The sequence below is a fragment of the Danio rerio genome, chromosome 6 (assembly GCF_052040795.2).
Source record: "Danio rerio strain M-AB ecotype USA chromosome 6, GRCz13ab, whole genome shotgun sequence".
Taxonomy (NCBI): Eukaryota; Metazoa; Chordata; class Actinopteri; order Cypriniformes; family Danionidae; genus Danio; species Danio rerio.
The window spans coordinates 44751910-44764595 of record NC_141026.1 but is presented as its reverse complement, the minus strand read 5'-3'; the positions used below and the strand labels follow the sequence as shown (position 1 = coordinate 44764595).

The 12686-nt window shown below is 35.5% G+C and overlaps 1 protein-coding gene across 6 annotated transcripts in view; it reads right to left on the bottom strand.

Annotated features, from left to right (window-relative positions):
- Window positions 1-894: 894 nt before the first annotated feature.
- The window catches only part of camkva (CaM kinase-like vesicle-associated a), a 49714-nt gene continuing 37922 nt past the window's right edge, over window positions 895-12686 (bottom strand). For 3 of the 6 annotated variants that reach the window (XM_087257822.1, XM_087257823.1, XM_087257821.1), the window contains exons 5-13: window positions 10068-10206; window positions 9667-9787; window positions 7452-7527; window positions 7278-7369; window positions 7021-7157; window positions 6866-6944; window positions 6696-6783; window positions 1856-4588; window positions 895-1820 (exon numbers count right to left, since the gene is read on the bottom strand). In XM_087257822.1, the coding sequence (XP_087113948.1) occupies window positions 7351-7369; window positions 7452-7527; window positions 9667-9787; window positions 10068-10206 (355 nt within the window). In that variant the 3' untranslated portion in view covers window positions 895-1820; window positions 1856-4588; window positions 6696-6783; ... (1 more) ...; window positions 7021-7157; window positions 7278-7350. The remainder of the gene's footprint in view (window positions 1821-1855; window positions 4589-6695; window positions 6784-6865; window positions 6945-7020; window positions 7158-7277; window positions 7370-7451; window positions 7528-9666; window positions 9788-10067; window positions 10207-12686) is intronic. The other 3 variants (XM_087257819.1, XM_087257820.1, XM_087257818.1) reach the window with 1 other exon arrangement.

Below are 12686 nucleotides of genomic sequence, written 5' to 3'. Positions count from 1 at the left end.
TGCTAAGGTTCACTTTTGGAGAAAAAAAAGAACACCCTTTCAACAGGCTGGCTATGGCCTGGTGTGTATGGATGTTTTCCAGTACTTGGTTGCAGCCGGAAGGGCATCCACTGTGTAAAATATATGCCTAATGAGTTGGTGGTTCATTCCCTATGACTCCTGCTCCTGATTAATAAAGAGACTAGCCATTGACTGTAACCCGAAGAACAATGAACGAAAAATAGTTTACACCAGCAGAGGTCACTCAAACTTCATTAAATAAAGAATAAGTAAATATCATTATTAATTATACTCTACTACATGTTGGATAATATCTGTAAGTTACATATGAATAAATAGTACTATCTATTTATTAGTTCTAGTTTCTAATAAATAAGTATAAATATTAAGGGAAAAGATGGAAGCTTAAAAACAAGCACCTTAGTAACATGTAAATAGACAGAATACATACATTAAAATAAACACAACAGCTTGTCATACTGAACTATTCATTTCATAAAGTATTTTTACTGCTACTCAGTAAAAATCAGGTGACACGCATTTTATATGCTAAATGTATTATTAGATACTAGAAATAAAAACCAGGCGACACCGTGGCTCAGTATCAGTCTGTGTTTCTGTGTGGAGTTTGCGTCTTCTCCCCTAGGTTTCCTTTAGGTGCCACACTCCAGTTTCCCCCCACAGTCCAAACACATGCGGTATAGGTGACTGAATAAACTAAATTGGCCATAGTGTATGGGTGTTTCCCAGTACTGGGTTTCAGCTGGAAGGGTATGCGCAGTGTAAAACATAAGTTGGTGGCTCATTCCGCTGTGGTGACCCCTGATGACTTAAGAGACTAAAAGTTGAAGGAAAATGAATGAGAAATAAGAACCACCATAGAAACATATCCAACCCTGTCCAAAAACATTTATTCTGCATATCGAGTAACAAAATACAGAAGCCACAAACTAACAGTGAGGAACACATTAGGCTGAGCTGATACATGACAGTGATGAACTGCACATTTTCCACCTTAGAGTTTGCTTCGTTTTCTGCTCTGTCATCTATTATGAAAACTTTTCTCAGAAAATATATTTCAGTGTCTGCAGAGCCTACGGTCAAGTGAATCCTGAGGAGGAAAACATAAATGTGAAAACGAGGATTTGATTTCCAGCTGAGGTCAAACCAATGCACACAGAGGTCAAACAGAACGGGAGAATCGTTTACATTGCTGCCATAACACCAACAGATAAAACTAAGTGAAGCTATATACAGTGAGAGAAGTTTATCTAGTGAAATGTGCCTGTGATCACCGTGAAGTCATGCTAGGTTAAACAAACAACAATAAACAAATAAATATAGGCCATAATGGACAGTAGCTACAGCGGGAGTTTGCAGTTTAAAGACATTTGGATTCATCTCTCTCCGTATGGACAGTTTAAAATAACATCTGGGTTTTTGGCAGAATACATTAACGCAACGTAATACACAGCAAAGGACCATCAAGAGCAAATTGCTTGGCTACCTGTATGAAATATGGCAGGAACATTTTATCACCTGTATAGCAGTTTCACAGTATTACAGCAATACTCATATTGCTTCATTTGTACTGCACATTAACAGAACATTCTGGAAACCAGACTCAGCTGTATTCTATGTAAAATGCAGTGCTTACAGAATACAGATATAAGGGCAGATTGAATAAAAAGAGCTACATAATTCCTTGAAAGATTGTACACTACCTGACAAAAGTCTTGTCGCCTATTCAAGTTTTAGGAAGAATAAATAATAACTTGATGTCTAGATCAGTGGTTCTCAAAAATTTTTCATCAAGTAGCCTACCACCTCACAAAAAAATTGTCTCTCCAAGTACCACCAAAAATTAGCAGTATTGAAATACAATAGCATAGTAGGCCCAGTAAAGCAGCTACAACTCTGCACAGTTAAAACAACGTGGCAAATTACCTCAGAAATATAGGCTATATTCATAAATGTCATATTATATGCATAATTTTTGAGAAATTTTTAAATGTGTGTAGCATGTACATGACATATTTCATTCCTCCTCGTACCACTAGAAGGAAGCCTGCGTACCACTATTGGTACACGTACCACAGTTTGAGAACCACTGGTCTAGATGATCATTTGGTATCAGAAGTGGCTTATATGGAATCCAAAGGCCTCTAGATTAAGGTCATTTTACCAAAATAAAATATGATCATGCCTTGATTTTTAAGTATTTAATTAGGACAGTAAGGTCTGACTTTGCTTAGACTAGAGTCTTGTCACTGAACAGAAATAAAGTACAGTATAGAATATAAAGTCATGGTGCAGTGAAAAAAGAATTAATATTGTGTTAGTATTGTGTATTAATATTGAGCTTGGAGGACTGCATTCATACATCTCTGCAATGACTCAAATAACTTATTAATAAAGTCATCTGGAATGACTAGGAAAGCATACTTGTTGGAGTTCATCAAGATTCTTTGGATTCATCTTCAGTGCCTCCTCAATAATGTTCATGTCTGGTGACTGGGCTGGCCAATCCTGGAGCATCTTGACCTTCTTTGCTTTCAGGAACTTTGATGTGGAAGCTGAAGTATGAGAAGGAGCGCTATCCTGCTCAAGAATTTGCTCTCTCCTGTGGTTTGTAATGTAATGGGCTGCACAAATGTCTTGATACCTCAGGCTGTTGATGTTGCCATCCAATCTGCAGATCTCTCTCACGCTCACATACTAAATGTAACCCCTCACCAAACTGGGCTGATTTCTGTGAGAATCTTGGGTCCATGCAGGTTCCAATAGGTCTTTTGCAGTGTTTGTGATGATTGGGATGCAGTTCAACAGATGATTCATCTGAAAAATTGACCTTCTGCCGCTTTTTCAAATCATTAACTAGAAGTTATTATTTGTTGCTCTTACAACTGGGACTGACGACAAGACTTTTGTCAGGTAGTATAGAGCAAACGAAAAAAAAACATGACTCAGCACCACAAAAACACCAGATAATACTGAAATGATGATAGTATTGATAATAACATAATGATTTGTACATTAATCAAGTACAGCAGCAGTTTTAGTTGCTTGTTAGCCAATATTACGACAAAAATATTGATATCAAGTGTAATTTAGCAGCTATTTAGCATCAAACAGAGACAACTGGAGTCAAGTCTAAAAGAAAACGTCCAAACATTTTGTTATATGCAGACAGATTGTAAAGTGGTACATTAGATTGCTTTGCTTTTCTGCTTGATTGTTTGTATTGAAGTCAATTATCTTCTTTAATGGGTTCAGGGTTTATTTTATTCAGTGGCAGTGGTGTTTTTAAACATGGACCAAGAATTTAAATATGGAAAAAGCAAATGTCTTTCAAATAAAGCAGAACATATTTTAACTACATAAACATAACTTCTAATAAAAACTAAACTAACTAAATAAATAAAGGTATGGATCCTATTTTGATTCGACATTTTGATTTGATGTTTTTTTACTTTGTAACATTATAACTGTTTGTAAAAGGATCGACATGATTTGGCTTTGAATTGGCTTTAAATTAACAACAACATTTCGAAAAATGAAATCACTATAATTTCTGGAGTTTACAAACAATATATCTTTGATTAGGAAAATACTGATAGACTACTATGGAACTGGGATTTACATTTTAAATTCTTCCTCAAAGATTACAGCATTTTGCACAGATGAAAATGTAAAATGGTGTTCAAGCTTCTAAGCACAATTGAAATTTGTTCCACTAAATTTAGATGTACTGTACAGGGTTTCTGCAGGATTTATGAATTTACATTTTTAAGAACAATGAAAGCAATTTTTTAAATATTCTGACCTCTAAAAGTACATTTATGGAGAGTTATTTAGAAGTATTAGCAACACACAAGTTTAAAAATACAACTTTATTTTACTTATGTTAAAATGTAGTTCATTAAAAAAGGGAGTTTTGAATAGTTCTGCTGTCAAACATTATGCAAACAGTGACACTGTGACATTCATCCACAGTTTTTATGTTTTGTTTTAGTGCAAATGTCCAAAGATTTATGAATCAGGATCCATGTCTTGCTTTCTGGAAGAAAAAAAAATTATTTAATTCAAACAAAAATAATGTGTTTAATACCTCAGAAATTAGGACTTAATTCCTTCAAAACTACCGATGAAGTTATTATTTTTAATTTTTTGCAGTGCATGCAACATTTATGACTTTCCACACTAATTTAACACTTTTTTTCAAGGGCATTTAATTGTTGAAAGGTGAATTTTTATAATCGGCAATACATTGAAAGACGTTTTAAAGACCTGCAGAAACCCTGTGTGTTTACAACATGTGAAGATGCTGCTCTATTTATCACCATATTTCTCAATGTAATCAGCCATTCTATTCCTCTCGATTGTCTCCACTGCGCTGCTGGGATGTCAACATCTCTCCATTGCAACGGGTGGAAGCCGAGGCCTCGGGTGTGGCAGCCAGAGGAACAGGGGTGGTGCTGGGGGTGACGGGTCCTCCTGAGGCTCCCAGTGCTGGACTGGATGCTCCAGAGTCACTCTGATCCGGAGCCCGGAGCCTCTTCATCATGGTGGTCACACGGACAGCTTTCTGAATAGCACACAATAAAAAACAATGTTTTATTAAAATAACATAATGTTTTAGTATAATATAATATTAGGTGGTGGCACTGTGGTGCAGTGGGTAGTGCTGTTGTCTCACAGCAAGAAGGTCGCTGGTTCAAGCCTCGGCTGGGTCAGTTGGTATTTCTGTGTGGAGTTTCTATGTTCTCCCCGTGTTCGTGTGGGTTTCCTCTGTGTGCTCCGGTTTCCAAAGACATGTGGTACAGGTGAATTGGGTTGGCTAAATTGTCCATTGTGTATGAGTGTGAATGAGAGTGTATGTATGTTTCCCAGTAATGGGTTGCAGCTGGAAGGGCATCGGCTGAGTAAAACATATGCTGGATAAGCTGGTGGTTCATTCCGCTGTGGTGACCCCAAATTAATAAAGGGACTAAGCCGAAAAGAAAATGAATGAATGAATAATATATAATATTAAAGTTAGCTTTGCTATGACTATATAATACGCTTTTTTTGTATGCAAACTCATTGAAATTTTGTGTAAATCATTAATTCATTAAAGATAAAAAGGAATTTTCAAGCATCAAAACTATAAAACTATAATACAGCATTAAATTTACTTATTCATTTTCCTTTGGCTTACTCATTTATCAGGAGTCACCACAACAAAATAAACCGCCAACTATTCTGGCATATGTTTTATAAGTATTGAGAAACACCCTCACATTCACACTTATACACTACGACTGTTAGGGGAAACCGGAGCACCCGGAGGAAAAGTATGGGAACACAGGGAGAACATGCAAACTCCACACAGAAATGCCAACTGGCCCAGCCGGGACTCAAACCAGCGACCTTCTTGTTTTGAGGCGACAGTGCTAACCACTGAACCACCGTTAATTTTTTTTACATATATTACAGTAATACACTTTTATAAAGTTGAACTGAAGATTTATTTTTATAGGGTTTAGTAGGTACAATTCAGAATAAATATGTTTAATGCCATTTATATGTTACGCTGAATGACATTGAAATGTTATTTGTTATTTTATTTTCTAAATAGTTATAAAAATATATAAAAAAACATTTTAAGCTCACCCAGGCTAATTTAAAATACAGTAAAAAATTAAATAATGTTTCTTTATGAATATATATTTAAAAAAATAATTTGTAGTTGTGCTAGTAAAGTTGCATTTTCAGCACTATTACTCCATTTTTAGTATCTCAAAAACATTCTAATAAACTTTTTTGCAGCTCAAAAACATTTCTTGTTATTTATGCTGAAAACTATAAGCTGCTTAATATATGTGTGAAAAATATACTATTCACAAATATATTAGGCAGAAAAATATATATATATTCTTTGAAACAGAACATTTGAAGCACTACAAATGCCTTACATCAGGGTGCTCTCAACCTTTTTCACTTCAGGGCCCACTTCTTTCTCCGATCAATTTTTGAACACCCACCTGAGCTCATTTAAACCTTTATTTTTCTGCTTTTAAACTGGACTGACTAAATATCTACATTTGAATATATAAAAATATACAGACAAATGTAAAATACAGTAAAACACCCTAAATCTGCTGAAACACAATAATCTGATGGTGGTTGAGTTTGCAGCTGGATATTATTGGGATATCACTGACAGGAACAGTGAACAGCTCCACCAGAGCGAGTTTGAGGCTTATACAAGTTTATTTTACATTCTATGGCAGAAACACAACTGAGACTCACTAGATTCTCCTATAGAGGCGAGCGTCCGTTATACTCACGGGACATTAATTTGAACAATTATGCAGATATATTAAACAGTTTATGCAAAAATACACAAAGAGAGACTTTCACTTTCACTTCACGCATAATTTGTGAATGAACACACTTACGTGTACTAGTTGCAGTCGCGATCATGAGGCTGTTTTTTGCACCGTAATAAAGTAATCAATCAGAGAACAGGAGAAAGTGCATTACCTCCATCATTTTAATATAGCATATTAGTAAAATAATTAAATTATAGTAAAATATTGAGAGTAAATTTTAAGCTATTTCGCAGCCCACCGGTTGAGAATCCCTGCCTTTCATAATGCATCATAGCAGACTAATAATGTACATGCAAAAACATATCCACATAATCTTACCTTCCATTTAGCTTTTGCAAAGTTTTTCTCGATTTGAGCACAAACGCCATCTTTGATGTTCTTGTCTGAGGCAGCATTTCCAGATATCCTAAAATGTACAAAAATATAAACACATTTTGTAAATAAAACAGCCAATGCTTCTATTTATTGTACTTGAAAAGTCTCCTTACCACTCATGATTGATGGCTTCCTGTGCGGTCAGTCGTTGGTCCTGGTCCACGTCCATTAAACAAGCGACTAAGCTTTTTGCTGCAAAGCAAATGGTTACAGATTTGATAAGAATCTCATAGATATATTCCACCACAGAGATTTTATTATATCTTACCTGAATCTGAAATGTCGTCCCAGTAGGGTGAATCAAACTCGTAGTCTCCAGACAGAATTTTCCGGAACAAGTTCTTATCATGATTGTCATAATCATCATCATCCGTCTCATCATAAAAAGGTGGGTTTCCAGACAGTCTGTCAAAAATTATAATATTTCCAAAAGTCTTGCAGGCTTACTTAGACTAATACATTATATAGTAAATAAATGTTTGTATTTAGGGAGAGAATTAGAAACAGGAAATTATATGAACTTACAAATTGATGATGATCTAAGACAGGAAATGAATTGTACATGTAACTCCCACGATGACTTCAAAACACATGGGTTCTACATCTCAACAAAATGTCTTTTGACAGACAATGAAATGAACACGATGAGCCACATTATGCAATGAATGAAGTGTACAGATGACGATGATATGAACTCACAGGATGTACATGATCACCCCGATGGCCCAGCAGTCCACCGGTCTGCCATATCTCTGCCTGCCGACCACCTCTGGAGCTGTAACATACAGAAAGAAAAAGCCTGAATCATGATTATAGGTCAAGAAAGAATAAAATATGTCTGACATAATATAAAGTTTGAACAAAAATATAGTATAAAAGTGTTTTTGTTGATCTGAAAAACTCAAGTTGAGTAGCATGGCTATAAAGGTAACTAAAACTTAAACCATAAAACTATTTTTGTTAGCTGAAATCAAACAAATGTTAAAAAGTCACGAAACACCAAAACACATTTTCTGAGATGTTGACAGTCATATGTGTCCCACATTGCTAAAAACACTATTAGGACACATATATTTAGCTAACAAGTGGAAATTGGTTGTTTTTGCGTTGTTTCGGGCAAATTTGTTCTTCAGGTTAAAAAAGATATTTTGAAGCTCCGTCACGTTGATGAGGTCACTGTGTAAATTCCAGCATGGAGATTAGCTGTCTGTACCGGCCAATACAAAGTGACGTTTTCTGCACATCTGTTCATTAATTCATGAGAAAGACTTGTTTTAAAGTACTGGCACTCTTGCTCCTTATATTAATATAATCACTGAAGGGTTCATAATTATGTTTCAGTGTATTACGGTACTGTAGTGATGACGTCATGTTGTTTACGTGCTTAACTTTACCACGTTATACTGTTGTTGTACGGAAGTGTTACCGTCTCGTGTTCATGCTGTACAAAGAGAGCATGTGAAAGTGAGTAATGAAAAGACGCTGATAAAACGATTCGTTCTGTCTAGTGCTTGAGCTACGCACTCCAAGTCCAACAACTTGGTTCAAACCAATCAGTGCGTTTTATTGTGAATGAGGTGCATTTTCATTAATATGCATGACATAGCTTCAAAGACTCTTTTACTTATTACAGTGTTGTGAGAGACGCCATGTTGTGTTACCATCCATAATTTAAACAAGTAGTAGAAGAATTGTTCAGAGACATGGCTCGTCAGTGTTGTGTTTATAAATGTGCCGCAACAAAGGTTTTGTTTCCATTTGCCCCGATGACAATACAGCTCGCGTGTGGACCTATGCTGTTAGATTACAGTGGTCTGCTAACACACGACAAAAATATTTGTAAGGAACATTATTTTACCCAAGAGCATTGCAAATCTGGAAATGGTGAAATCTGCATTTGCCACCAAACCTGCCGAGATTTGTCTCTCAAAATTCGAAAGACTAGGGGTGTCTAGGTGTCAGGGGCGTGGTGTCTAAATAACATAACTAAGTAACCGTGCTATGCCCTGGGTTGCGATCGGATACTATACCAAAGTCGGCGATCCGGGGGTGTTATAGACTGTACCAAAAAGCTGAGGAAGAGAGGGGTGGGGGAGTAAAATTACACGAGTTCTCTAAGAGAAATAACAAAAGGGGAGGGTGGCGGGAGATGGGTCTGAAATAGGGGAAACTTTCGGGAAAAATTAGATTGTTTGCAGGTCTGTTTGTCTTATTTTAAAAAAGATGTGGTTCCAGTTTAAGTTGATTGTGCCATCTCTATGAATTTGGTGAGTGTTTGATCAATGTTCTTTGTTCATGTTTATTCAGAGGCTTAGTTAGTTAGTTAGTATCGTCTATCATAAATAAAATGATTTAGTAAGTAAGATTACAAGAATATCACTACAACATTATGGACTGAAAATCCTCCACTTTCACACAGCTCTCAGATCTGCTGTAAATGCTGCTCTCCGAATCATTGTCTATCTTCCCAGCGTCTGTGTTTGTGTTGCCACAGTGAAAATCGGCTGTAGTGCACGTAATGAAACTCTTCTTTTCATGCAAACTCTTCCATCTTTCGCAACTCAACATTCCCACCTAAATATAGCTGGACTCACCCACTTTCCTGACTTTTTTCAAACTAGAAGTGTAAAAACAGCCTACTGAGACAGGGGGGTTTCATGGTCCTTTAACTGAATATTCCATACAAGACTAAATTAAAACAATTTTTCAACATTTTAATTCAGAAATAAAATCTATGAAAAATTATAACTATAAAAACTTATTTAAAAGAAATAGTTTAAAAACTACATCATTTCCACATCACTTACCCTTAAATATTATAATGATAGTATTATATGTATATGATTAATCATAATTCATAACATAGGGTTGTGAATCAATACATCTAAGTAGCACCTTATGTACTTTTGCTTACCAAGGTACTCGGGTGTGCCACATGGTTCTTTGATGAGACCGTTTTCCAGTTTGGCCAAATGAAAATCGCTGATTACAATTTTGGAGTTCTTCAGACGGTTGTAGTAGACCAGATTTTCCAGCTGAGAAGATAAAGTCATTAAAAAAGTGAACTTCAAAATATTAAAAACTCCAAAATATTCTGAACAGTAAAAAATAAATGATGTTATATTTCATCATATGAAGAGAAGCAACAACATTCTGCTTAACTTCTCATTTAATGTTCCACTAAACAATGGAATGATCATGACTTAGGAGATAAAGATGAGAGAATCTTTCTTTTGTCATGAAATAAGCAGCCTGTGTCTGAAAAAATTTCCAGTGCAATACATAGTGGTGGCCATTAGATGGAAGTAACGTCACCTTCAAGTTTCTGTGAACGATGCGGAGAGAGTGCAGGTACGCCACAGCCTCAAGAACCTGCCGGATAACATTACTAGTATCACGCTCTGAGTAGTAGCCCTGGTCCAGGATCCAGTCGAACACCTCCCTTCCTGTAGCCCTAAAGCAAAACAAACATTCAGGTCAGTTGGCATTTCTGTGTGCATGTTCTCCCTGTGTTTGCGTGGTTTTCCTCCAGGTGCTTTGGTTTTCCCCACCAGTCCAAAGGCATGTTCTATAGGTGAATTGGCTAAGCTAAATTGTCCGTAGTGTATGTGTGTGAATGAGAGTGTATGAGTGATTCCCATTGACAGGCAGCAGCTCTAAGGGCATTCGCTGCTTAAAACAAATGGTGGATAAGTTGGCGGTTCATTTCGATGTGGCAACCCCTGATTAATAAAAGAACTAAGCTGAAAAGAGAATGAATGAATGAATAAATATAAACATTAGGTTAAATAAAAATAAGGCATGAAGTTTTTCCAATGTCTTCTCATTTATTCTAAAAAAGTACCTTCTTGAAATTTAACAGTGTAGTTTTGTGTTTAGTCAAAAAATACAAACAAAGAATACAGCATCCCAGTTGACTCCACCTACCCCATCTTCCCCCTCCCTTTGTGAATGACCAAGTGAACGATATTGTTTTTCTACGTAAGCCTCCACCATGAGATCATGTGACACAATTAACCACACTGTAAAAAGTACACACAAGTACTCCTTCATGTTGTCTTAACACAAATCAATTAAGTTAACTTGCTTTAAATTGTTTTTTTTATTACAAAATTAAGTTGATGGAACATAAAACAAGTAAGTTATCCAACAAAAACACTCAAAAATTGTGTTGATTTAAATCATTACAAATAAGTAGTTTGACCAAGCAGCAAAAATATATTTTGGAGTGCATGTCTACTACACATATGTAGTTTAGCAGAGAAATTAAAAATCTGTCAATGTTTTTGCACTTTTAAAGTCCATGTTTGCGAGTGCACATTGTTATTCTTCAGGTAAACAATTAATCCATGCATGTTAATTCACTGAAAAAAGGTTGTTTTCTTAATCTTCAATCTTCTTTATGTTTGTAGTGGCAGCCCTTTTCTGTTGGGGTCAGTTTGATGGCTTCACCCACAATAATCTTAATCCAAACCCATCTTACCATTAGTTCGCTACAAAGGAATGTGCAAATAGGAAGCCACACCCCCCTACTCAATAATCTGGTTTTGTTGGAAGTACATCAACGTACTGAAATAAAAACCTCAACAACTTCTGGTTCACGCTGACTTTAAACCACAGTTTTTTTTTATTATAGAGGAAATAAAGTTCTCTCAACTAATATTGGCACACTTGTTAAATAGGAGCAAAGAAGCCTATGAAAGTCTTAATTGTTTAATCTGTTGATATTTTCTTCAAAATATTAACAGAAATAACGGAAGACAGTTCAAGACAATTAAGTTGTTTTTTTGGATAAGAGTAAAGGCCTTTTTCTTGTTATTTGTGCAGCTGAACCCTAAGACCCAACTAACGTGTGCAATTGTCCAGCTGAGGTTCTTGAAGACTTTTTTCTTGAAGACCAGACTGATCCATTACACATCCCGTGGACTGAACCACCATTTCATATCAATATACAGTAGTCAACATTTGAAGTGGTTTAAACCCTTTCATCAAAGTGGTCCTAAAACTATTGAACAACACCCGTTTTTGTCCTAGGACTATTTCAAAAAACACTTCAAATGTTGAGTACTGTGTACCCTATCATCCTGAGGCTGGAAATAGCCATTTTCAGTGTTCTTGCACTTTTCTTATAGCCAGGTCCAGATTAAGAATTCAGAGGCCACTGGGCACATTGTTTTGTAGCGCCCCCTACCCCTCCGCACTCCTATTTGAATTAATAAAAAATAAGAATAATATAATAATTTTTTGTTGAAAATGATTTTGTATTGCCTGCATTTTAAAATAAATCATATAGTACATATATTTCTGGTCTACAAAGATTTAATTTATTTTTAAAGGATTTAAAACACACTTTAATAAAATATCCTAATAAATAGTTTATTAATTAATAAATTGTTTATTAACTATTAATTGGATTTAATATACTTATTCAAGTCCACTAAAGCAGTACTAAAATATAAATATATATATATTTAAAGGTGTTTTTAATGTATAACTTCTACAACCTTATAATGCTAATGATTTGGATATAACACATAATGCCTCTCCCAACCAGTCCTATGAATCTGAGTCTTCCAACAGAGCCATGAGGTCGGAGATTATGGGTGAAGTAGGGAGACTAACATTATAAATACAAATTAGTTACATTAAGATGTCACACAAGATTTCACTTTTAACACCAGGTGGAAAATAAATGTTTACAGAATATTTAAAATAACTATTTAAATGCTGCTTATACACATACAAAAAAGGCTAAACCTTATCAAATACCCACGAGCCACTTGTGACTTCTTCATTATTTTCATTTTTAAACACAATATTTCTTTTCTATTTAAAATAAATGTATTTCCAATTTAATATGTAATGGGGAATCAAGAAAACAATTGTTCATCGGACACTGGATTCGAACTGGGTTGATGACCGATCAAAACATGT